At 42.9% G+C, this 27,332-nt stretch overlaps 1 protein-coding gene across 5 annotated transcripts in view; it reads left to right on the top strand.

Annotated features, from left to right (window-relative positions):
• Positions 1 to 27,332, top strand: part of WWOX (WW domain containing oxidoreductase) — a 945,663-nt gene that overhangs the window by 233,825 nt on the left and 684,506 nt on the right. For all 5 annotated transcript variants that reach the window (XM_064580420.1, XM_064580416.1, XM_064580417.1 and 2 more), the window contains exon 6: positions 15,884 to 15,972. In XM_064580420.1, coding sequence (XP_064436490.1) covers positions 15,884 to 15,972 — 89 coding nt within the window. The remainder of the gene's footprint in view (positions 1 to 15,883; positions 15,973 to 27,332) is intronic.

The following is a 27,332-nucleotide window of genomic DNA, read 5'->3' as shown; positions in this document are numbered from 1 at the left end:
CCTGTTCATGGTCGCGGTCCTGGTAATAGTCCACGTGTACTGTGGGTGGGCAGTGGCAGATGATTTGGGGTCAGTTAGACCTGGTTAATATCCTCCCTTCATCTGATCTTAAGACCTCAAGTTACTTAATTTTCATTTTCTCACTTAGGGCATAAAGATGCTAATACCTACTTTTTAAAGGTGCTGAGCATGTAGAAGGAAATCTGTGTTGATGCAAAGTGCTGGCCTGGGAACCCAGCCCAGAGTAGTTGCTGGGGCTCTACCATCTTTCGTCACTGCCAGCATGATTGCTTGGCCTATTGCAGTCTCCGTGAAACTGGGTGTCATTTGGAGGATACCAGTGCCATGAGCAGCTGCTGGTTATGATACTGCTGCTTTTGCATCTTTTCCTGTTAGTTAGAGGAGTTTGTCTTTATTTTGAAATATTTATATCCTTATAAATCAGGTGCTTGGTGGGTTCCAGAGATCATTCTTCCTGTAAGAAGCTGGTTCTCACCAGGGCTTGGTACTGAATTCTGGCAAGGCTGAGGAACTGAAACCCCCACCCATGGCCAAGTGATTCAGATATCTGCTGGAGGGACCATCCTTGCTTTCCCCAGCAGAAGGCATGAATTCTCTTGGGTGATAATGTGGCCTTAATTCTTACTTCTTTATGGAATGGCTCTAGTCTGTCAATCATCCTTAATCTACTGGTGTCATTTGGATTAGAAAAATTCTAGGCCATGAAAGAAATGGCCTCATTAGTAACTCTTATGTGAGCATCTCATTTCATGTGTTCATTGTTTTGTTTTTGTGGGTGTACTTCTGCCCATCCTACCCCAGTGGCAACCCCCCGTCCCTAGCCCCTGTGTCTGTGTTTGCACCTCTCTTCTCTCCAATGAAGGAAAAAAGTGTGTAGCTTTCTTTTCATTAAGAGAAGCATGGTTTTGGGGGCGCCTGGGTGGCTCAGTCGTTAAGCGTCTGCCTTCGGCTCAGGTCATGATCCCAGGGTCCTGGGATCGAGCCCCGCATCGGGTTCCCTGCTCCGCGGGAAGCCTGCTTCTCTCTCTCCCACTCCCCCTGCTTGTGTTCCCTCTCTCTCGCTGTGTCTCTCTCTGTCAAATAAATAAAATTTAAAAAATCTTAAAAAAAAAGCATGGTTTTGTTGTTGTTTCTGTTTTGTTTTTGTTTTTCTGAAATATAAATGTGAATGAACAGAGCAGAAATATCCTGCCCATATGCCCAGTGTCCAGGATAGGGCTTGTGATTTGATGCTTGTTGTTAGGATTTTGGAGAGAATTTTTAGCAGATCTGGGAACATACCTTTGAGCTCAGTGGGGAAAAAAATGTCAATTCTTCCCACCCCAAATGCCTAAGAATTTGCATGCTTGGAAAGTGTCTAGAAAACCCCAATTTCAATTTTTGACTGGTTTTTACAAACTCCTAGGGATTCCAAAATGTATTTCAAAAAGGTTCAAGTAGACAAGTGGAATTGTGGGAGCCATTTAGTGCGGAAAGTGTGATGCTCCTGCAAGTTAGATCATTTAATACTAGACACGTTTTGTAAGGAGCAGTGTTATCAGATGCTCACTGCTAAGTCCATTGTCATCCTTAATTCTACACAGTTTGGGACTCGTTGGGCTGTGTGTTATCTGTATCGTTATCAAATGTTCTGTGTGATAAGCAACACACACTTTAAGATATGGTCTCATGTTCCTTTTTCTCTTACATTCACTGGAATCTGTAGATCATAACAGTTACAAGACTGTCAGACTTTAGGAAGCACACCCAATTTTCTTGACTGTGTTCTAAAACAAAGGTCAGTAAACTGTGCTATGCTGGGAGGAAATCCAGCCCAGTGCCTGTTTTTCTAAGTAAAGGTTTTTCGGAACGTGGCCATGCCCATTTGTTTACATTATCTACAGCAGTTTTTGTTGTCATGCTACAAAAGTTGAGTAGCTTATATGGCCCACAAAACCTGAAATACTATCTGGCCCATTCAAGAAAAGCTTTGCTAACCCCTGTTCTAGAGGACTTATGTCCATTTGGGAAGAAAAATCTGTTCCACTAGATCAGAATGAGCAGGTGGTTTGATTGGTATCTTATTTCCACACATGTGGAAACGATTGAAATTACACATGACTTAGTTATCAAATTTGGTTAATCCAAAGCCTGGGGCATGGGAATAGAGGAGAGGTTGAAGTTAGCTGTTTTTTTTTTTTTTTTTTCCATCATAAAGTTAAAATTTTAATGGTCAAAGTAAAACAAAAAAGTGTAAAAGATTGCGGGTTTATAGAAGGAAGAATGTTCTTAGGAGTAAGTTGTGTTTGGCCACACCAAACTCTTCTGGACTCAGGGATAATTTCAGGGTTGGGAAGGAAGTTCTGGTGCCAAGACAATATTACTATCTTGTAAGGAGAATTGGCTTATCAGGGTGGAGGGAAAACTGAAATCCCAGTTCTGTCAGCTACTAATTACATGATTTTTGATCCCGATTTTTCATACTTGCTTAGCCTTTCTTTTATTTATGAAATACTGACAATTAGGTCTACCTTGTAAGGGCTCCACAGGGTAAAATGTGGCAAAGTTTATAATCGTCCCTTCCCTAAATCATATCAAAAGAGTTCAATTCACAATGAGTGTTTGCCTCATGGAATGGATTTTGTAATGGATTTATAAAGGGGAAGGATATGTTAAGGTTCTACACGTGTGATGACAGTTGACACTTGGCCTAACTAGAAAGTATGATCCTCAGCCATAATGCCCCCATGTCCTTCTGGGGGTTGCCTTGTGGGCCTGGTACCCCAGGAAGGAGTGCAGCCTCAGAAAACCAGAGCTTGCCTTTAGGAAGAAGGAGCAAATGTACCAGGGCCTCCGTTTACAGAGGTGAAACTCTGGGTCACCCCATCACACTGTAACAGCAGAAGCCCTGCCTATAGGGAACATGTGTATTGTCAAGCCAAAGGGAAAGGGGAAGATGCTGTTTATAAATATTGAAGAGGCAGAGAGAGCGTGCACTAAGGTCGGGATGCTTTAACATGCATGCCATTCCAAAGTGGCTTCTAATGGACATTTATAAGGTGGTGTCCCCCGCACTCCCCCTCCCCACTCTAATGCTGTCTGAGATGCTCTTCTGAAAACATGCAGTCTGTAACTTAGTTGGTTTTTAACAGAATTACCCAATGTGATTCATTCGTCCCATTTGGCTATGAGAGAGGAGACCACAGAGCAAGTCAGATGTGCCTGTGGCCATGTGCCGACACCCAAACCAGCCTGCTTTGTGCCCCAGGAGGACAGGACATCCGTTCACTGTTTGGACTGTGTGTGCAGGTGTTGGCCTCACTCTGACGCTCTGCAAGGCTCCCCTGTCCTCAGCTTCTATTTGGACTTCATTTCCTGAAGCCATCGTGGTTCCGCTGTCAGACAAGTCCTCACAGGCCCACCTCACACACACTCTCTCTTTCTCTCTTTCTCCTTGGTAGCAACTACCATGAAACTATCTGCAGTAGCCAACTTGAGTGGAAAAGCAGTTATCATTAATCTGATATATCCTACTGGGCTGAATAGTTCTGAATGAATTCAGAAGTCACAATGGCTATTGTCTCTCAAAGACTTTTTCAGACTTATTATATGCTATTTGGGCTCCAGAATCCATTAGTGTTTTTCAGCTCTCTGATGTGCCTGATTTCATTGCTGCTTCTTTCATCCCCGAGCACGTGTCTTTCTTGTAATGTCTCGGTAGAAACATTGTGGAGCAGTCCACACACATTGACATTCTGGCTCTTCTCTTGAGCTCCTGGCTTGGCAGGGGCTTGATCGGCCTTTCCAGGGGAGACAGAGAACAGTTTTACCAAAGGATTTCCAGTGTATAACACAAATCCACATGAATGGCCCCGATCAGCAGGTGGCTGTTGTTCACTTGGTGAATAAGTATCCCAGCTTCTTTCACCTATGGTCCCCTTGGCCCTGGGAAATCCTTATGATCTACATTCCTCTTATGGAAGGAGAAAGCGTAGTCGGAAGGAGAAAGAAAATACCACCTAATTCATAATAGGAACAGCCCAGGAGTTACATACCCTTTCCCTTATAGGCCTTTGGTAGAAGCCTGGATGCCCCACCCACCTCCATGCATACTGGGAAATGTAGTTTCTGGCTGCATTCCCATCTCTGCAAACCCCACACTGTGGAAAGGGGAGAGCTAGTTTGAGGGATGCTAGTTCTCTCCACGGTGTATCTTCACTATACAGCCTAGAGGTGATTTTTAGATTCTAGCCTGTTGGTTTCTGCCTTTTAATGTGTGAAATTAAGTACATTTATATTTCTTGTGAGTATGGTTATATTAATACTCATTTCTAAATTTTATTTCATGTTTCCTCTCTACCAAGTGTTTTACTTTATTATTATATTGAATTCTTTTTGGATACTTTTTTGGATCGATCCAGTTTCTTTATATCCCATGCACCTCATACATCATTCCCTCCCCTGCTGCTGGTTTGGAAGCTAAAGATCCTCCTTCCTCCCTCCCTCTCTCCCATTCTCTCTCTCTCTCTGTCTCTCTCTCAAAGTCATTCTTGAAGTTTTTACATAAATGCCTAAATTTTCTTTTACAAGTGTAAAACTGTGCCTCTCATGTTCAGCAGACCGTACATGATTTAACGACTCAATGGAATCTCCCTCCTATAAAAAATATCTTCCTTGTTGTTGCTGTTTCATTTCTTTCTCCAAGTCCTTTTTAAGTGTAATTTATCTGGTCTTGCAGCTCATGTAAAAGATGCACAGCATTTGGGGATCACTTGACTATGACCTCTCTTTTGTGTGTGTTGTCATCTGTTTCTGCTTTATGGGTGTTCTGGTTGGAACCTAGAAGAGGCTGCTTCGGCACATGCCACTTCAAGCAGGATACCTCATTTTTCTCCGAGGTGTGTGTGTGTTTTTTATCTTTTCCATATTATCTTTTGAAAGGTTTCTCCCTTTGGATTCATCCATAAATTAAAAATAATCATCGTGGTCACTTCTCAGGCGCAATGATACTGTTCCATGTTTACTGCATGCTTTGCATACCGAATTCATCTCCATCATCCAGCAGTGTGGCCGAGCCTGCCGGCATGAAGCCCCAGGAGAAATGCCCGGCTTCCCAAATGGCTTATGGGAAGTCGTTGCTGCTAATATCACCATCCTCCTCTATCTCTGCTTTTGAGTTTGTCCCAAGTTTGGTGGTCGATTACTCGTTCATTCATTTCCTCAGTTAAAGCCTGTCTCAAAAACCTGCTCCTTGCCACTTGCTGGGTACCAGGTATGTTGAGCTCGAGATATAAAACTTTGCATTTTAATTTACTATGAATGTCAGTGTGAATTATTGGTTGTTTGGGTTTTCTTTCCTAGTCTCCGGCAGCGTTTTTGGGAATGGAAATTGTTATAACCTATTTGGAGGACACCCAGCAAAATTCATCAAAACTTAGAACATCTCTTGATCTGGCAATTCTGCCTCTAGGAGTTTATCCTATCGAAGCTATTCTGATGTTGCAAAGTACAGGTACCGCAGCTTGGCTTTCAGTAACAAAAAACTGGCCAGGGCATAAAATAATACTAATTACAACAAGAGCAATGGTCGATGCTCCCAGAACATCTGCATAAAGTGCTGCCATGGCTGCTGTCTCACTGATCCTCATAGCAGTGCCAAGGAGGAGGGTCTTCCGTGATTTCTGTCCTTACAGACAGGGAAGGTTAGACATTAGGAGTTTAAGCAGTAAGTTCACAAAGCTAGTGAAGGATGTGGAGGGCTGCGTCCTCCTAAGTGGATCAGTTTTTAATAAATGATTGAGCAGCCCCTTCAATGGCCTAAACATACTGGTTGGAATACGTGGGAGTAGAGCTCTACTCTATTAAGATAGATCCAATTATGTATGAGTGAGGAAAAACAATATTGTAAATAACGCATGAGCTACAATGCCGTGTTGGTAGGAAAACGTTGTTGCGCGGTGTTTTTAGATGTGTGGAAATTATATTCGGGAAGGATTTGTGTCAGGCTGTCACTCTGTTTATCTTAGGGTAGTGGGATTTGGGAGTTGTTTTCACTTTGTAAAATTCACTTGTGCATTATTTGTACTTTCGTCACTGAGCCAATATGATTTGTACCACCCATGATATATTTAAATAACCGAAGACCACTGAGCTTGGACCAGAGATCCTCCCACCAAACTCACACATGCAAGTTGGCACTGTTGACATCCGGGGCGAGTTGTCAGAGGCCATCTGTGTATTGTATGTGTGGTAGCATTCCTAGCCCCTACCCATTAGATGCGGGAACACCAAGCTGTGGCAGCCAGAACTTGTCCAGACCTTGCCAGATGTCCCTTCAAGGGTAGAGTGCCCCTGCTTGAGAACCCTTGAGATAGATGCTGGCCAGTCCGTGTGTCGTTCTCTCCACACTAAGGGTTGTCATGACAATCACGTTTCTCCATCCAAGGTTCTCCAGACTTCTCGAGTCCTTCCTGGGGAATTCAGACTGCTCAAAACCATAGCGGACAAATCTTGCTTTTCTCTTTCTGTTCAGTTTAACGGAGTGCTCTTGACTTGCCACCAGATAATCAACGGGCCCCAGATCTCTGTACTTTCAGCAAGGCGTCTCCTTCTGAATAGAGGAGGGGGGAGGGCACTGAGACTTCTTTTATCGGTGACTTCCCCAAAATAGGGTGTTCCAGTGCTTAACAAGTTTCTTTAAGAACACAGCTATTAAATATTCAAAATATATAGCCTGTTCCTGTTGAGAAGATAATTATACAGTAAATTAGCTCATGTCCAGTATGTTGCCTTTTAAGCACATCTTTGATGTTTCCAGTACTTACATAAGATATAGGGCCTGTTTATTAAGAGTCTTCAACTGTGTATAAAACTAGAGCAGTCAAAAGTAATGGTGTCTGCTGAAGGATTCTTTATCATATGAATTTACCTTTAGTCATCTATTATTTATTTCAGCTATTTTATATGCCATTATAATAAATATTATGACAGAGAAAGCTTTTATGCTTCAACTTATTGTAGTACTCTTGCCTGCAATCCTTCAGGAAAATGTAACCATGCTTTACCTATAGTTAACGTAAATCATCACTTGTATTAGAATGAAAAATTCACTATGAAAAAAGGCTCTTTCTTCAATAGCAAGGCATAAATGCACAATCATGTTGACTGCCAAACTCCCGTGCCATCCTCTGTCCTTCCTTAAACTGTTTTTAAGCTGCAAAGTGAATGCATTGCATAGAAGGAAATTGGAAGGTTTTCGAATATTTTCACTCTCTTGTTAGTTTCTGGCAAGATAAGCATTTTTTATCCAGAGTGCAAAATATTGCCAATTACTGTCTAAGCATTTTTAATAGTTTTGCTTTACGTGGCACGAAACTCATACACCAGATTAAATAAGCTGTTACCCAGTGCAATTTCTCCTTGAATCAGCCTCACAATTACCTATAGATATTGATACAGTTATTTTATAAATTGAGTTCCAGCAACACAAGGCAAAAATTTTGACCTGTGTATAATGAAGAAAAGAGTTGTCATGATTTTCTTATTAGGGATGTTTGTGTATTTTGCAGGGGAGGGGAGGGCAGGGTTAGGCGGTGCTCGTGGGGGCCCTGGAGTAGGGGCTGATGCCGATGGTTGACCTCAAGTTTAGGAATGACAAACTCAGCCCCTGTCCCCCAAGGCTTTACAAAAATCCTGGGCTTTGCCTAGGATTGTTTTTGGTTTGGTTCCCTACTTGGAGATGTTGAATCTCCTCTAAGGGTATTTTTCTTGTTAAATGCACTGTAGTATGTAGACTAGTGCATTGTTTAGAGCCATAAAAGAGACTCTCAGACTCTCCTTTTCTCTTGGGTGCCCTGTCAGGAAGAGCATTTATCAGTGCATCCTTCTAATGTTTAGGTTTGGCCAATCCTGGGCAAATTCCTCATTGTATTTACTCACGATCTGGTGTGGGTTGTTTGACTGAAAGATACCAGAGCTGAAAGTAGATGCAAGAATCTCTCCACTTCCCTGTTCCCCAGTGAAGAGGCTGCCATTCGCTGCCACCATTAACATCACTTAAATAATAGTGGAGAAATTAGTGCTATGAAGTCCCACATAGGATATTGATGAATTATTAAACCAGTTTAGTTAGGTCTTTATTGTAGTTCAGTGAATAATGTCATGTCAATAGTATGCTCAGCGCCAGTGTCTCTTGCTGTTGTAAATGTGACAACTCCTATTTAAGGTTTCAGAACATAAAATCAGGACTGAGAGTATGTAAAGTGGAAGGGTGAGAGACATCAGCATAATGCAATTAAGGCCCATTGGATTAGAATTTGCAGGATGCCATTAGCAGTAAGCTCTGAATGTAGATTATTGCCTTGGTTACATTTTCTCCTTCAGCAAGAGGCTTCTCTTGTAAATTCTAAATGTTTAAAATAAATATGATATAAAATAGACACAAATAAGAATATATAGATGATGTTAATTTCTTTATAGCTTCTTGGTGTTATATGTTGAGGAATACGATGACAGGGGTACAGCGCATTGTGGTATCCAGCCAAAACATGAGCTCTGGAGCTGCTCTGGAGTTTTCCGTTGGAAACCTGGGTCTGTGTCTCACTAGCTGTGCCACTTTGAACTTTTATCAGCCTCTGTTTTCTAGTCTGTAAAATGGGGGAAATGATACACACTTCAAAAGAGTTTTCACATTACTTTTAAATGAAAAGTAAAATGCCAGGCATATCATAGGTGCTCATTATTTTTTCAGCTTTTATAATCAATGAATATATGTAAATGAGAACTTTTTAAAAGGGAAACACAGGCATGAATTCTTCTATTAGTGTAAGAGAGAGGTAGCCACACACCCATCAAATCCTCATAGATTGGCACCTTCGAGTTAGGATACGCAATAGCTAATTGCCCTTAAACAGTAAATCTTGTATCTGCCATTGCATGTGCTGAGTCTCCACTGCTGAAGGAGAATTTCCTCTGGGTGTGCTGGAGGCTCAGCACATCTGGGTTTCTCCATCCTTCTCCCTCCAAACTGTACTGTGTATATCTTCTTTTTGACCAACTCAAAGGTGTTGCTTTCACCACAAAATGAAGAGCTGTTCTCACTAGAGCTGCTGCCCTAGGATTGCGTCAAAAGTGTGTGTGGTCAATCTGAGTGGAGGAAGAAAAGGTCATGTACTAGCTGAGAGCATTTTGAAGTATACTTTCCTGATTGCACTGAATATGCCCCAAAATACCCAATGGGTCTTGGTTCCTATACCAAATACTTTTGACTCATTACAGGGAGAAATCAGACTGTGGGGCAAACACATTGATATACTCCCAGCTAATTCATAGGCAGTTTATAAGTAATGATGATTTTTTAAGTAAAAGTTGTTTTTTAAGTATGGTTGGCCACTTGAATTATTTATTATACAGTTTTCTAAAGGCCTGTTGGCATGAGATACTACCTTTTTTGTTCTTCCATTGATGGTAAGCAGATCATGGGTGAGATCTTTCTCCTTACCTGTTGCAATGATGGCGGGGGGAGAAGAAAATAAAGGAGGTGGAATCCATGGAATATATGTATTTACCATTAGAGGCAAAGTTAGTGAATGAATTCAAGCTTATAAATGTTGTCTCTGTTATTGTTGACCAACAGCAGGGCCGCATGCTGCTTCTTTATGAGGCACTTACAGACCTGGTGGTTTTCCCCAGGGTTGGCCTTGATGAGGGCCTCTGGGCGGTGGCGGAGAGGATCGAGGGGGAGAGGACAGGCAGGTTGTGTGGGCATTTTGGAGTATAGAAGAGTGATTATGATCATGGCTTGGTGTGAACCTTGGCTCTGCCACTGTTAACTGGATGAAGTTGTGCAAGAGCTTTCAGAACTTCAGTTTCTACGTCTATGAAATGGTGGGTGACAACTGCCCCCATTGGGTTGGGGATAGGTAGGGATAGAAGGTGCTCTGGGGCAAGGACTCATATGGCCAGTATTCTGAGATCACTCCCGTTGGCCAGTTATGTCCCTTCAGCCCTTGCAGTGAAGAGTGAAACGATTTGGTGCCGATGATGAAAATAATGATGGGGCTCCAGGGTGGCTCAGTCAGTTAAGTGTCTGCCTTTGGCTCAAGGTCATGATCCCAGGGTCCTGGGATTGAGCCCCGCGTCGGGCTCTCTGCTCAGCAGGGAGCCTGCTTCTCCTTCTCTCTCTGCTTTCCTGTGTCTACCTGTGCGCTCTCTCTCTCAGTCAAATGAATAAATAAAATAAATAAATAAAATCTTAAAAAAAATGGTGATGATGATGGTGGTGGTGGTGATGATGATGATGATGGTGGTGGTGGTCATGATGGTGCTGACAGTGGTAAGAATGACAACAAAAACACTCACAATAAGGACATTCATTGCTAACAATTACAGAATACTTGCCAAGTAGTCAGGCACTAGTCTAAGTGCTTTGCATATATTACCTCACTTCTGGTAAGGCCCCTGTTGACTTCTGTTGTATAGAAGGGAAGGCTGAATGCACAAGTGGGAGACATAACCCTTACCGTCTGGTCCGTGCTGGACTCAGGTGGTACAGCTTGAGTCCATGGCCTTCACCAACACCTTTAGGTTCAAATCACTTACTGAATTTGGAAACTGGATTACTATGGGCTCAGGGGGATTCAGCAAGCCCCCTTCCTCCTCCTTTGGGGTCAGGTATCATCCTCCATTGCTGAATTGTTACTCAGACTTTCTCTGAGTTACTTACGTTAATTTTATGAAATAAAGAAGGGAGACCACAATTACTAATATGCTTTATTATTGAAAAACACGTTTTAGCAGTGGCCTTCCAAATGATGATTATTGTAGTTATTATTTAAGTGTCCCAAGCCTTATATACAGCATATCTCATTTTTACTCTAACCGCACAAGGCAAATGCCCATTTTCCACTGAGGCAGCTGAGGCCGAGAGCATTCACAGAGCTGTCCTGACATCATGCTGCTGTTGCTGTGGTCACGCTGGGCTGTGGCCACAGGTCAGCCTGGCTCTGCTGTGGATCACAGTGTCTCCCCACTTCTCCGTTTAAATACTGCATGGTCCCCATATGGTTCACATATGACATCCGAGTCACACGTGGCTGGTTTGTAGTCATAAAATGATAGGAGAGATCACTCTTCTGTAGTGGCAGCAAGCAGTCCCTTTGGTTGGGCATTTTCAGACCCTTGAATCACGAGGCAGATTTTGGAACTGGATAAAGAATAAACCAATAAGACTTGGTCTCTTGAGGGTGTCCGTAAACTATGCCACCAGCAAGTGTCCTCAGATCCCAGGGAAATGGAGGAAGAGTATGTGGGTTGCTTAATTACTCTGCTTTTCTGGCTGAGCCCCGGGTGTCGGGAGCAGGTGGGCTTCTCAGCTACTTAGAAGTTGCCTGATGCTTCACGTGTGGGATGCCACCTGTGCAGTTCTGTTTTAAAATAATGGGTACTAGCATCTGTATACATAATTTAAAATAAATTTACATTCTTATTCTGCCTGAGATGAGAAGATTGTGTACTGGTATGATTAGAGAGAAGAGTGAGGATTTGGAGAAGGGTTGAGAGAGGCATTTTATAGCATTTTTAGATTCAAAGCTCTTGGTATGAAGTTCTTCCTGTTAAAGAAAGCTGAGTGGATGGATGGATGGATGGATGGATCTATCTAGATGGCAAAGAAGAAGCGAGGGACAAATGCAAGGTTAATAGTTTATTTTGGAGTTGTTGGGATTATGGATGCTTTTTGTTTGTCCGTATTCATCTTTCTTTTCTAAATTTTTCTGTAATTAATGAAAGTGTAAAGTAGGAAGTAGCCTGAAATAACCCTAGAAAGGGCAAAGTCATGGAGTGTGTGTTAGTCGTTACCGTTCTTCATTATATATACATATATATATATATATATATAAAATACGCACATTTCCATTTCTTCCACTATATATATAGAAATACAAATATAGAAATACATATATACATATGCATATACATATATAGTTTTGAGCACATGGAGGGTTGCACCTTCTGAAGCTAAGCATAACCACATGACTTGCTTTGCCAACAAAATCTGAGCAGAAGTGACATCTGTACTGCTGGGTGAAGGCCTTGAGATCCATCCTGTGTGCACTTTGTCACATTCTCCTCCCCACACTGTAGAGGCTAGTGATGTTACAGCAGATGGAGGCCCCATCTGCCTGGGTCCCTGGCTAACCATGATGAACATGATCCCGCCGACCTGGGATGGGCATGAAGTGTGAGTGAGCAGTGATCCTTGATTGTTTTAAGACACTGAGGTTTGGGAGCTGTTCAGTAAGGATACTGAAGCACATCCTCCTGATTGGTATGGAGGCAGTTAGGTGAGCCATACTAAGGAAGCTGGACCGTATCTTATTGGCCATTCTAAGCTACAAAGAGGTTTTAAGCTGGGACTTTGTACATGTGTTTGATTTGCCAATCCAAAGAGTAAACCCTGTCCAAAGAAAGCCCAAACTTCTTATGTTCTAGATGGCAAATGCTAATTTAACACCTCTTAATTAAAAAAACCCACCGGTTCTATAGTGGTGGTGGAACAGTCTGTATCTTGAATGTGGTGATTGTTATATGAATCTGTATATAGAATAAATTGTCATAGATTTATACACAAAGATATTCCAAATAAAAGAAATTGAGTACATCCCCAAACTGGTAAAGCCCAGGGAATGTCTGTGGTCTAATGAACTGTGTTTGCACCACTGTCGATTTTCTGGTTCTGATAATGTGCTATAGACATGAGTAAGATGTCACCATTGTTGGTGCTGGGAGGCAGGGCACTCTTGGTGTTATTTTTGCCACTTCTTGTGAGTCTGTAACTGGTTCCAAATCGAAGTTAACAACAACAGAAAGTTTATGAGTTAAACCAGGGAAGTGCATTGTGGTCAGTCCCAGATTCCTGGCCAGACGTGGCAGGAAAGCTCACACAGGCGGACAGAGCCTCTTGCCTCCACCTAGCACGCAGCAGTTTATCCCTCAGAAATGAATGCTGTTTGCAGTGCCTTGGCCACTGTGTTCCCGTTTCAAGCACATCCCATGATAAACATGTCTATCGTGTTGTTAGGTTTGTGAGACAGTCAGAAGAGCAGCGCCCCCCCCCCCCCAGCACGCTTGCACACGCACACACACACACCACACACACCCTGATTCTAAAAGCTGTGTGTTTTTTCTTCCGTGAACTTACCAGATTGCACACAGTTTCTCTGCATTTCACAGGGTCAGTAGCAGGAGCAGGAAACCTGATGCCGGGGGCAGGAGAACTACCTGGGTAATAGTGTGTGGACTTGAATCACTGTCCCCAGGAGCCTAGGAACCCACAGCCTGTGGATTAGTCTGTTGAACTAGTCAGTGGCTTAGGACCCCTTGTTCCCTCTGGATGTGTATGTTCTGATTTTGTTCTTATTGGTGGTGGCAGCTCTGTACTTTATTTTAAAGCGAAGGGGGAGGACCAAAAGACAACTTACCAGTTGTAAGTTACACATACAGAAGGATGTACTGGCCCACTTGGCTGAGCCATCATTTTCTTTGGAAGTTGCTTTGGGGTCACCATCTGGGAATGTTCTTCCTGTTTTATTAGTGAAATATGTATATGCATTTTTGTGATATGTAGCCTGCATATCCTGTGGGGTTTCCCTAAGGGGCTTGGCTGAGAGGAACGATGTCTTCACCGCCGCCTCCCCAACAGAATGAATATCTGGCTTTCCTCTTGTGATACATTCAAAGTTCTGTAAGATTCTCTGTATGGCATTGAGTATCATGCTCTAAGTGAAGTAAGGCTGGGTGGGGTCAGAGGGGGTAGAATGGGGGTGAAAGGCCACTTTATTCGCTATGGGGACTAAAAGTTAGCCATTGACAGACTTGGTACGCCAAAGAGATTTGAGTCATCGAACAGTTATCAGCCATGCAGACAGAACGTGAGTGGGGTTTTTCTCCTGGTCTGGAGGCCCAGGCTCTCTACACGGTACAACCTCACTCAAATGCGTTAATTTCTGCTGTTGGTGGTCTCTTTCTTTGTAGGACAAGGGGTGTGACCCCAAGTCACCATGGACCCTCCCGCTCTACTATTCTCTGGTCTTAGGAAACTCCTAACAAAACCCATGTGTTGGCACTTAACCCTCTTCCTGGCACAGGTTAAATGCTTCTCCTTCTTCCAAAATCGGCACATTTGTGCACCTGCCACTGTTACCCAAGGAAATTCAGTCTACATTGGTCAACTTGCCTTCACCACCTATATGCCTTTTAGGGTTTGGGGTAGTCATTTAATCACCTTACACCCTTTTCCCTAAACCCGGGCTCTGTTAGGAGACATGCCCTGGATCCTCTGGGATCTAACAGTGAACTGGTCCGATGCGGTCTTCATTAATATCATTCCATCCACCGTTCTGCACTGTAGCTCACCCAAACCACCATTTGTTGCAGACCGGAAGGAGTTTGGCACACTAGATATCTTACCTACTTCTAGTCAAGTTTATTAAATACCTTCTCTCTTCCAGACTGGATGTTAGGTGCTTTACACTCATTCTCACAAGTCTGTGAGAAGATAATTAATATTTTCCTTTTATAAATGAGGAACTGAGGCTCAGAAATGTTAAATGGCCCAAAGTCAGTTGGCCTCCCAGCTGCCTGATGCTTATTATTCAGGTCTTGGGACCTGAGTTCCAGCCCAGGACTTAGGCGGCCAATTCAAACTGCCGCAGATATCCTAAGCATCTCAGCATAGCTTGGGCCTCTCCCTGAATAAGACTACTGAGGTGGAGAATGTGCCGTTTGCATCCCCCTTCATACCATTCGTCTCCCAGTCTCACCGTAGCATTTCCCAGGCTCGCCGTTTGTTTTCTGGGACTTTCCTTACCTGAACAGGCAGGTGGCCCCAGCATTCTTGGCTGTACATGCTTTGGAGGAGATAGGTCTAAGAAGTGATAGTATTTAATTGCATACCCTGCAGGCCAGCCAGACTTAAAAATCGGGAGTGCCCCATAAACATGGGGCATGTCTGAAAGGCAACCCTCATCTTTCCAGAATTGTGCTAGGACACTGTCCAATGGAATATGATTGCTTCAAATCCTGATGCTCCTGGCCTTCTAGTTTCTGTCAAGGAGGGAACGTGGGCTTTGGTGTCAGACTGACGTGGTGAATCCTTGCCTCCAACCCTTCTTAGCTCTGGAATCTCTTACAAGAGACCACATGTAAAATAGGGAAAGTAGAACCCATTCAGTTGTTGTGGGGATGTGACAAGATGGTGCATGTAAGCGCCCAGCCCACGGTCAGCCCTGAACATACAGTAGTCATTCTTATTATCCACGTGTGCCCCACCTATTTGTAGGGTTTTCTGGGTTGTGAAACCAGAGGTCTCTCTGGGATCTAGGTCACTCAGGGTCCATTGGAATAAATGAGTTTTGCCTGCTTTTGTACTTTCTCTAAATGAATCATCTTTAATTTTTGACACAGGCTCAGTGGAATCATTTCAGAACCTGGATGGCAGCTTTTGAGATGAAAATATCATCTACTGAATTCTTGCAAGAGCCAGGCTTTGTCCTGGCATTCCCCTATTTTTACGGGGTTTTTTTTTTTAGGACGCAGATTGAGAGGAGATATGTGAGCCTGAAGACCCTTTGGAGCCTTCTCTGTGCGCTGAGTGAGACAGCACAACCCCAGCCTGTGGTTTTAGTAGATTCCCAGTCTCACATCCTCCCAAACTTGGCAGTAAAAGCCCTGTTCTTCCATTCATTCCAATGATTTATATTCTCTCTGGGCGTCTAATATTAAACAGGGGAATTCCGACATGTTCCATAACACATTTACTGTAACTTGATACCATGAACTAAACTTGCTGTTATTTATCATTTCTTTTTATTTTCTCTCGTTCCAGCACAAAGCCAAGGTAGAAGCAATGACCCTGGACCTCGCTCTGCTCCGTAGCGTGCAACATTTTGCTCAAGCGTTCAAGGCCAAGAATCTGTGAGTGTTCCAGTGGAGGGTTATAGATCATAATATCTTGCTATTGTAATGTCTTTATCAGATGAACACAATTGGGAGAACACAAATGCGAGGCTGTTGTGTTGTCCTGGTGTCCAACAGCAGGCTCATTTATGTTGGCCCCGTTAAGGTATACCATATTTTCTTGACTTCTTGAGTCACCCTCATTATGAGATGTGTCATCAATCTAATAACAGCTCCCCCAATAAAAAAGGAAAGACACTATTCAAGCACTAGTAAGAGTGGCTAATAAAAGCGAGTTGATGCATCTGTAGGATGCATCCTGATTACTCACATTTTTGCAGTGCATCTCAGAATCAAGGAAAAGCATATTTTAACTGCGACCAGGAACGAGTAGCCTTACTTATCCAGTTCTCCAAGGGGGCCGAGAATCAGAGCATGAGGAGGTTCTACCGTTTCCACGTCTACAATGACTTTATGTTATGTGTGAACATGGCTGCAAAACATGGACCCACGTTGTGAGACAGTTATTCCTCTTTCCTTCTCTTTTAGTCTTTCAAAATGCCCGAAGGAGGAAGCCTTCGCTAGGGGCTGGCAAGTGTTTATGCCACCTCCCTTTCTTTTTTTTTTTTTTTTAAAGATTTTATTTATTTATTCATGACAGAGAGAGAGAGAGAGAGGCAGAGGGAGAAGCAGGCTCCCCGCAGAGCAGAGAGCCCGATGCGGGACTCGATCCCGGGACCCTGGGATCAGGACCTGAGCCGAAGGCAGACGCTTAACCATCTGAGCCACCCAGGCGCCCCGCCACCTCCCTTTCTAACAGAGAGAGCAGACCTCAGACCAGAGCTGGGGAAAAACAGTGGTGGCTAGCTCCATTTTAATTACAATATTTTGTTTCCAAGTGTTTATTTTTATGGTTCCCTCATATTGAGGGCAAGCAATACTGGTTTCTCATTTAACATAGCAGTTTAAATTTCATTTAAAAAAAAATAACTGCATTTATTTATTTATTCATTTATTTATTTATTTATTTATTTAGTGAATTGATTTAAACACAAGGATTAAGTTAATAACAGTACAGGTGGTGCCAAGGATAAGATAGTTTTAGAAGTGGCACCAGAATGACGGAATTTGGGAGAATGCTGATAAATGACAGTTTGTCTTGGGGTTAGGCTATGCTGGGAGTGTTGGTTTTATGGTTCTCCTAGCAGATGACGGATGTATGGGGAGGCATTTAAACCAGATATTCAGAAAGTACTATGTAGATCTCGGCCTGCAGTGCTGGCCAGTGGCCAGCGCCTCTTGAGTCTGCCTCAGTGTCTCACTCTGCTCTTTTATGCTGCAAGGAAGTCTGTTCTCTAAAGCCGTTTAGCAAGCGGCCTGAGTCCTTGAGGTTGAAATACAAAGTCAGAGTCTTGAGTGGATTTGCACTGTCCCCATAAACGCAGGCCGTGAACTCACCAAACAGTCGGGTCATGTCCGTAGTGAGCCAGCAGAGCTGGGCGAGCCCGCTGTGTGCTCTCCACGGCGTCTGCCAGTTGGTGGCTGGCAGCCCCTTCTGGAGCTCCCAGTTCAGGGTACAGGGTTTTGCTAAAAGGAAAATCGCCTTCGATTTTTGCTAAAGGTCAGTTCAGGGTACAGCAATAGCTTTGAAGACATTTGCTTGTGTATAACTGCATTGCTCATTTATCCACTTGCTCATTCACTTCACACACATTCGGTGAGTGCCTCCAAAGCCCCAGCCCCTCTTCTGGGCTCTGGGAAGAGAGTGGTGTCCCCTGGAAACCCACTTCCCCTCAGACTAGAAGCTATAATCTCAGGGGCCAGCAAGCACTTTTATTGCTCAGGGCTGACTCCTCGACCTACTGTTTTTGGGCTTGTTTGGAAGGATAGTAATAATAATAATAGCAGCAGTGAGGGGTAGCAGTTCATTTATTCAGTGCTGTTATAGGCCACACACTGAGAACCCTTTGCGTGCATTTTCTGATTTGCTGCTCTTTCTTACTCTGTTATACAGATGAGGAGAGCAAGACTAGACGGGGAAGGTGGGTTATCTGAGGGCCCACAGGTGGGAAGCAGGGCGTGGGGGGCCTGAGAGCCTCCGTGGTAGTCCCTCCAGGCCTCCTGCTCACCCACCATGCGGCCCTGTCTCTCACTAGAAATGCAGTGGAGACTGAGATCGGAGACAGTGAGTGACTCTGGCAGGGTCACTTGGCAGACTGGGAGCAGCCTTGGACTTGCCTCCAGTTCTGACTGTCACGCTCTCCCTGACCACGGGGCGTCCTCTCTGTGCTTCCTCTGGTCCCTGGCTCAGCCCGAGCTGGGAGCAGCAGTATGGCTGAGGCGCGCCAACTGTTACGTAACAGGACCATCTTCCAAGTCATAGCAGGACTGTTAGTTCAAGTAGTTCAGAAATTACCAAATTCAACTGCCTTTTGTAATCAGCAACCTCAGACTCTTGGAGAAAGCTATCCCCCATTTTGCCCTAATCCTAGATTTTAGCAAATGACTGAATTTTTGTACTTCTACGTTCAGAAACGAAGGCGATTTTCCTTTTAGCAAAACCCTGTACCACAAACCTCTTTTTATATGTCTCTCGAGATCCAGTCTTTTACACGGCTTAGAGAAATATTGTGGTGGCGAAAATATGCATAAAACAGTGAGTGATTTTACTCTTGAAATACTGCCAAAGTGAAATCTCTCCTGGATAGGCAGATGACAGTTTAGTACTTACGGGTCTTTAGATTCTGAGCACTGTCAGAAGTGAATTTAAGTGCAGGTGGCTGGGCTGCCAAAAACCACGTGTAGCCTCCTGCTTCTCATCACCTCCCATCTTCAGACATGAAAATTTGCTTGTGTGTAAAACATAATGACAAATGAAAGAAAGCCTGCCAGTTCAGAACCAATCTCCTTTTGTGCTGTTGGACCAAGGAGAGGAACAACCCTCACGCTGAAATTCCATGTGGACACCCCCATTTACTGTTCTGTTTTAAAGCCTGTGAGCACGCCAGAAGTACTGTCTGCCTCCTCGCTCCTGTGTGTATTTCCGCCCGGTTTGTGCTCCCGCTCATGTGTGCCTCCCTGCACTGGGAGAGGCGACGTGTCGTGTAGCCCGACACAGAGAAAGGTAGAAACAGATGCTAGAGGCAAACCCTGCTGGAAGGGGCAGCCTGTCCTACCCTCCATCTGCCTTCTAGCAGGAGGAGATGTACATTCAGCCTACTCTGGGACATCTTCTTTTTTCCGGGCCGGGGAAAAGGTGGTGGGCGGGAGGCTATTTTAGAATGAGTGCCGCTAATAATGATTAAACAAAATAAAAGCTGCTAGCCAGCTTGCTTTTTATTCTGTGCAAGGAAGGGTGCTCAGCATTTATAAGTGAATTCTCATTTTAATTTCTTACAGCCACCCTAGGCATTAGTCATTTTTCTCTCTAGTTTACAAATTGAAAGGCTCCAGTCTTTCACAGAGAGGCTAAATTGCTTTTCCAACTTCAGCCAGTGGTGGATTCCCAGTTTGAACCCAATTGTGTCTGAATCCAGAACAATCCAGGCTGAATCCATAACTGCTCTTCTTGCTACATCTCACACTTCAGTCCCACGTTTCAGCATGCATTCCTGGACTGGGATGGACCTGTGGAGGTAGTTGCTCCACAATCTAGCAGCTTAACACTATTAAAAACAAACATTTCCATGCTCTCTTTCAGTTTGTTTAAATCAGTTGCTTGTTCAAACACAATATATACGCTTTAATCTGTAGGTTTCCCTTCAAAAATTTTTTTTTTTTTTTTAATTAATGCAGCTTACTTGTTGACAGGGTTGCCCTTGAGAGTTTTCTCTATCCTATACTTCAGGAACTGCATCCCCGTGGTGCCACTGAACATGTTCTTTTGTTCTCTTGTCTCCTGAATTTCTTGTGAAGTGTAGCTAAGTCTAGAGCTTGGTCCAATGCCCATTTAATTCTTGGGCAAGAGTGCTGCATGGGTGGTGGTGTAGTCTGCCATCAAGAAGACATGCGTGGCTGCTTGCCAACACCAGCTTTCCTGGGCGTGGCACACCCTGACTGCTCCATTCTTCTGCCCACTTCCTCGTGCATTCATTCATTCGGCTCTTCTCCTCGCACTCTTCTGGGTGGTCAGGCCAGGAGTCCTCTGCCTGCTTCCAGGCAGTTCTCCCCAGAGTTAGTGGTGGTAGTGGTCGGCCAGTGTGTCTCAGGTCGGGTTATGTTGGGCATTACTGGAAAGTTCCAAGCCCGAGCCTGTGGTTAAGTCCCAACCAAACTGAATTTTGAAGGAAATTTTGTTTAAACTGCAATCCCGGACAGCAGCCAGACCCCACACTGCCTGGCGGGCGGAGGCATCCATCAGAGTATGAGTAGCTGGGACCTTTACTAATCATTCAGACCAAATATTGACATTTTTCTAACGCACTCTGCAACCATAGTCCGTTGTTTGGGGCGCTTTTGTACATTTTCATTCCTAGTTTCTAGCTGCTTAGCTCACTGAAACATGCATATTTTGAGCAGGACCTGGAACAGTTTGACAGTTACTAGAACCAGAAGCTCTGTAGATATTTTTCCTTTTTTCAGAAGATATTACAAAGTTTGAGTTCTGGATATTCCTGAAATAATGGACATCTGGATTCCAATCCTGGAGTTTTGAAAATTGGTAATGGCACTTAACACAGGAAACTCTTGGCTTGGATCCCAGGTACCAATCAACTCTTACAATGTTGACCAAGGGTTTTGATTTGTTCTGGAAATTAATTGAAATCGATACTCAGTTCATATTAAAATAATATATACAATTCTGATGGTTTCTAGAACTTCATTTTTGATCATGGATTTCTACTTTGCTTTCTCAACCTTTTGTCTCTAGTATAATTTAAAGAAATTAGACTTTGTTTCATTTAGGAAATAATATAGATTACTGATGTTTTAAAAAAAAATGCTAAGAGAACAGTTTTCTTTATTTTTTAAACATTTGAGGGGGACAATCTTTAACAAAGTTATTTATTTTTACTTTTCACTAAATTACTTTCAGAACCTGAATCTACTAACCCCAGATACAATATTCTTGGATCCTTATTCCAAATTTTGGTGTCTCAAATCCTTCTATGGAAGTGGGTGTGCCATAAATTATAAATAAATTCTACATTTTGAGGGATAAATTACCCTGAAGACCGATGTGTAAATTACAGCTTAATCTTTCTTTTTCTTCTCAGTTTAATTTTAAGAATAATGTTTTAGCCAACGTATCTGCATTACTCTTTGCTCAACATTAGAAATCCATTTCTGGTTTGCCTAGCAAAGGATCATATTGCTTTGCTTTTCTACACAGTACGAACTAAAAGAAAAGAGAAAAGGAGAGGCAGATTTTAACTGTAATGAAATCTCTAAATCTAGATCTTAATTATGACTTTTTAGGGAAAAATTTAAAAAGTCTACAATTTTTCCCCATCCCATACATTTTCCATGTTAGGGTGTTGAAAAATTATATTGTGAAACATTTAATATATCTAGAAATATCAGGGAAGAACAATTCCCTTGTAAATAAATTTCTTCTCCCTGAAATTTAATTCTTTAGACATCTTTTAATATAATTCTTTTTAAAAATTTCAAAAACATTTTACATACTGTCATTTCTTGTTAAACAAAAATAGTGATTCAAAGTAGTATAGTGTAATGCAGGGGTCGGCAAACTTTTTTTAAAGGGCCAGAGAATAAATATTTTAGACTTTTTAGGCCCTAAGATCTCTGTTGCAATTACTCAGCTCTGCCTTTGTAGCGTGAAAGCAGCCATGGACATGGGTGAACATGACTGTGTTCCAATAAAACTTTATTTAGAAGAAGAGATGGGCTGGATTTGCATAAGGGCCATAGTGTGCCAGCCCCTGGTGTGGAAAGAATAGAGTTTTGTGGCTCAACAGTACTTAGATTTAAATCCCAGCTCTGCTACCTTACTAGCTGTGTGGCCTTGGGCAAACTATTGGCATCTCTGTGCCTTGCTTTCCAGATCTATGTGAAGTAGATTATCACATACATTTTTTTATGGTTTTGGAGAGGAGTGCCATAATGCATGGAATAACCAGGAACATCTCAGTGCACTGTGCCTATGAGTATTATTAACATGTATTTTTCTTATCTTGATCCTAAAATGATCTGAGAGGTTTTTGAGAATACATACAGTATGATAAAATAGAAATAAGGTATCTACTTGAATAGGAAAAGGGGATGAATCAGACTTGTAAGATGTGGTCCTAGTGGAAGTGTGGCTCTCATAAGGTCTTTTACAATCCTTAAACATTGGACCTAAGAATGAGCTTTGAGATTCCTGGCAATCAACAGCAGAGGGAAAATGACCTTTACATTGCCCACAAGCTAGAAGCATCACAAGAGCCAAGCAGAAATGATCATCGCTATAGTGATGCTTCACTGAGGATCTCAGAGTACTTCTTACTCTACTGAGTATTTTCCCCCTGCTCTTTGTTACTCTTTACAAAGCCCTTGATTTGAGGGATGCTTTGCAGTTCCCTTTCAGAGTAAATGGCTAGACTCTATTTTCTTTGCTATTGCTACATCTGTTTCCCTTGGCTTTAGGCACTTTTTCCAGATGATTAGTGTTGCTGTAAGAACATACTGCTTTGAATATACAGGTACATTGGGAAGGTATAGTGGCACATACTGAAAGTAATTAGCCTGTGTGTTTTGGGGCACCAAAGTACCTCATCTGCCTTTTGCTCCCCTCCTTTTCTGTGTATTTTTTTCATTTCCCCCCCTTACTTCATTATTTATTCAATGCTTATAATGGTGCCTGGAACTGGGCTAGACACTGGCAGTAAACCATTTGCCATCTCACTTCTCCCGTGCCTTATTTCTCTCTTAAAATAGTTTTGATCGCTTTCCATGATGACTATCTTCAAAAACATATCCTTAGTAGAGAAGAATATTTATTACATTAATTAGAGGCCACAGTGCAATTAAATTTGTCAGAAAAAAAATTCAGTGAGCCTTTTGGCATCATCAAAAGTCATCACAGCTAAGGAATACACAAAACTGTGTTCGAATTAACCACAACGATGTTTGCAAAATAAACAGTTTTGATTTCCCAACAGAATTCTCTGTTCAGCCGTCACTATCATGTTTCATGACATCAAAGTGATGTATGTTAATTGAAGACACACAAAAAAATCTTCCCTTCCAGGAAAAATAAAAACCCAGCTTTGGAGGACAGATACAATTACTCTGTGGCTACCTCCTCCTACACTCACCATCCCACCAATGTATACATAACCCATGGCTCCAGCAAGTAATATTAATTTTATTGCTGTGCTCAACAATGACCATGTAAATCACTGGACTAGGGTACAAGTCAGCAAAGTTTTTCCATAAAGAATCAGGTACATATATAAATAACTATATAAATATTTTTGCCTTTATGAGCCAGATGGTCTCTGTAGCAACTAGTGTTGAGTGCATCTTGATTGTTGGGTGAGGCCTTTGTAATTCGAAAGTAGCCACTGAGAACTTGTAAATGACTGGGTGCTTCTGTGTTCCAATAAAATTTTATTTATAAAAACAGGAAGTAGGTTGGAGTTGGGATTTGGTCTGGGATTTGTGGTTTGCTAATCCTTGGACCAGAATCCACTCTCTTGAAATGTAACTCATGTTAATAGCATCTTGTCTTATTATGAGAAATACATGGCTTTTTTTCTTTTTTTTAAAAAAGATTTTATTTATTTGAGAGAGAGAATGAGATAGGGAGAGCATGAGAGGGGGGAGGGTCAGAGGGAGAAGCAGACTCCCCGCTGAGCAGGGAGCCCGATGCGGGACTCGATTCCGGGACTCCAGGATCACGACCTGAGCCAAATGCAGTCGCTTAACCAACTGAGCCACCCAGGCGCCCTACATGGCTTTTTTTCTTAGAAAATGGATTATGTTAGGCCTGGTCAAGATATGTAAGTAAGGCCAATGTTTGTGTGCTTGGTTAATTTCAACTCTCTGCGGATACTCTGCAGTACTCTTTGATACTTAGAGGCTGGAAGAAGAGATGAGAGTTTGAGGAGAACCGTGTGCTGTGCTGAGGTTTGGAAATACCACCATATGGGAAAGCAGGTCGACTAAGACAACTAAATATTATTTAAATAATGAAGACACTGAAGTCCTAATTGGGGCTTGGAACCATGTAATGCTGCTGATGACAGTAATTGCTCATATTTATCACCTATTTATTATGTGTCAAGTACAGCTAAGCACTTATATGTCATCCTATTTTATCCTCACTAGGACCCAGAGGGTAGGTCAAAAATGGTAGACGGATGGCAGTGTCTTATGGTTCATCCTAATGTGGTGATCAGCCACATTTCCTAGATCAAGATATTGAGGCTTAAAGAGATTAAGGACCTAGATCAAGGTCATGCTAGCTACTAGATAGTAAAACTAGAACTTGGTCCAAAAATGTGTGCTGCCATTGAGCTCAGCTTAGACAGTAGTCTGGAGAATCAGAAAGATCTGTCTCATTTGGGAAATGCATCATGTAGGACGCATTGCCTCCGAAGGCAATTTGTCCCATTAACAGGATGGATGACAACGCCTGCCTACTGGGACAATTATTAAGGTCACTTCAAGGTTGAAGGAGATGCTCCTTCCAGCCAATTTTCTATCACCAAGAGCAAATTGTTTTTGCTGAAATATGTGGAAAGGAGGTTAAACAAACCCAATGGAAGAGAGGCTCCTCCCCTCAGTTAAGGAACTCAGACTATTTTCCACCAAATATATAGAAGTGTCTCTCTGTGGAGTCAGTTTAAGCAGAAATGGCAACTATTGGGGCGCCTGGGTGGCTCAGATGGTTAAGCGTCTGCCTTCAGCTCAGGTCATGATCCTGGGGTCCTGGGTTCGAGCCCCACATCAGGCTCCTGGCTCGGCGGGGAGCCTGCTTCCCCCTCTCTCTCTGCCTCTCTCCCTGCTCATACTCTCTCTCTATCTCTCTCAAATGAATAAATAAAAAATCTTAAAAAAAAAAAAAAGAAATGACAACTATTTACTCTTGTTTGCAATTGTCTTTGCACATTTACTCCAAATGTCAGTGTTCATTTCCTCTTACTTCCTACTTGTCCTCATAATGATGCTGATCAGGTAGACAGAAGAAGACCAAAGGGTCATTTTACTATTTATGCATCTGAACTGCCCCAGTGATAACTCTCAAACCCAAACCCAGCCCTGACACTGTCCTGTGGAAGAACCTTTTGGTGGTGTCTTGTGACCTGAACTGTAAAGGCTGCATCTGCTGGCATGGCCCCCTAAGTCCTCTGGGGTCTGGCCCCTTCTGCACCTTCATTTACAGTTGTGTCCTCCCAGCCCCGTGTCTCTATACTGTGTTTACAGACATCCTTAGAAGTTCTGCCTCCTGGTTCTGGGCCTGTACTCCTGACCTGTGCTGCTTCCCTCCTACCTGTCTTCCACCTGCTCACGGGATGACTTGGTCCCATCCTCTACAGAGCCTCCATGTTCCCTCCTCTCCCCTTCATGGTTGAATTGACAAGTCACTTTGTGGAGTGTCGACAACACACCCAACCATCACGCTTGAATATTTTGAGGATGCTTTTTTTCTGTATTGATTTTTCTTCGTTAGGCTGAGCCCCACAGAGGTAGCAACCTTGGCTAATTCGTCTTTGTTTTAGCTCTGGATCTCTGTTCCTTACCTTACTAACATGGGGACCTTAGCAAATTCCTTCACCTCTTTGATCTTAAGTTTCTTCATCAGTGAAAGTGGGAGATCATGATAATACCATCATGGGTGGTTGAGAGGATTAAATAACATAATGTTTCTAAAACATAGTACCTACCTGATACCTAATAAACACTTAATAAAGTTTAGCTGTATCACCATGGTTGTTGCTATCATTCTCATCATCCTTTGCAATTATTACATATACTGCCCTATAATAAACTCATGAAAGTGGATGGTTGGGATGGGTGGGTGGGTAATGGATGGGAGGGAGGACAGAAGGACAAAAACAGAAACACACAGTTTCATTTGGTGACCCGAACTTTGCTTTTAACGTGCTGATTCTCAGCCATTTATGGTTCTTGAACTGATACTTCCATGGGTGGTATAGAGGTTATGCATTTAAAGATCTTGGGAAACAAATTTTAAAGTAATCTTATGTATAGTAGTTATTTCAGGCAAACCACCCCATAAAAGTTCCCTTCTAGGAAACCATGGACACCTTTGCCTGTTAGGAGCCAGGACTTTGCTGGAGTGGCACAGACCACGTGGCCGAGCTAGGCTGGCGTCACTTGGCGTGGACAGGGATTGACCCCTCTGGGCTCTGCCAGGCCTTTTCTTTGGCCCACACTGAGACCACTCCCCTAGTCATCGACGCAGCAAGTCTGTGATTACCCTCAGAGAGCTCTGGTTTGTGTAAGACTCGGGAAGAGCATTTCAGTGTCTGTGGTTGAGAATTTTATGTCCCATCTTGGCTCGTGACTCCAGCTTGGTTTTTCTCCTTGCACTTTCCAACCATTCCCATTGTCACGTTGGAATTCTCCTTTTACATAATTGACATGTTGGGGACTTGTGCTTAAACCACACCGAAATCACATTTTAATAATGCAGGAACCATCTCTTTTCCCCAGTACGTTGTCAAGAAGCTAATTCTTGTCAGCCTAAAAACTCAAATATACATTTGAAATAAATCAGCGGTGCTACACTGTGGCAGCCTGCTGAAAATCCCCAAGGAAGATTATATTTTCAGTTGAACTACTTGTCACTGTGCTGTGTTTTTAATGTTGTGAGTCCTTTGTTTTCTTCATTTCGTACAAATCTACCCAATCCCTTGTCATCCAGGAAATATAAATTGACCCTCTCCATTAGTGGCAGAGTTCTTATTTTGCCCTTAAAAAGCTTCTGCTGTTAAGGTTCAGTCACCAACTCATAATCAAGTAGATATTTTAGCTGACATTATGCAATAATTGATAACCAAAAACAGAAGAAAAGGTTTATGGTTGTCTTGAGAAGTACAAGTAGTGGGAAAGTTGACAAACGATGTAGCTTTGGGAAGCAGATCTGGGCAAAATGTCTGCCGCCTAAAAAGAAAGAGGTGTTTAAATTTCCCACATCAGAACTCCAAATTCCCAAGGGACTGTCACAGTGGTTCTCAGCTCGGTTGTTTAAAAATGCTGATGCCTGGCTGCTACTCCCATTCTGATTTCACCATGTCTGGGATGTCCGCTGGGCATTTGGACTTTCAGAAGCTTCCCAGGTGGTTCTCAAGAGCTTCCGTGGATGGGGCACTGAGCACTGCCCTCCTAACAGCTGGGTCTGGAGTCTTAGTTATTTTTTGCCCACCCGGAGTTCTGCAGGGATAATTGCTTCACCCCTTCTG

The sequence above is a fragment of the Mirounga angustirostris genome, unplaced genomic scaffold (genome assembly GCF_029215605.1).
Source record: "Mirounga angustirostris isolate CCGP_5_RB_7025 unplaced genomic scaffold, mMirAng1.0.hap1 SCAF_16, whole genome shotgun sequence".
NCBI lineage: Eukaryota > Metazoa > Chordata > Mammalia > Carnivora > Phocidae > Mirounga > Mirounga angustirostris.
This window is presented reverse-complemented; position numbering and strand designations above follow the sequence as displayed.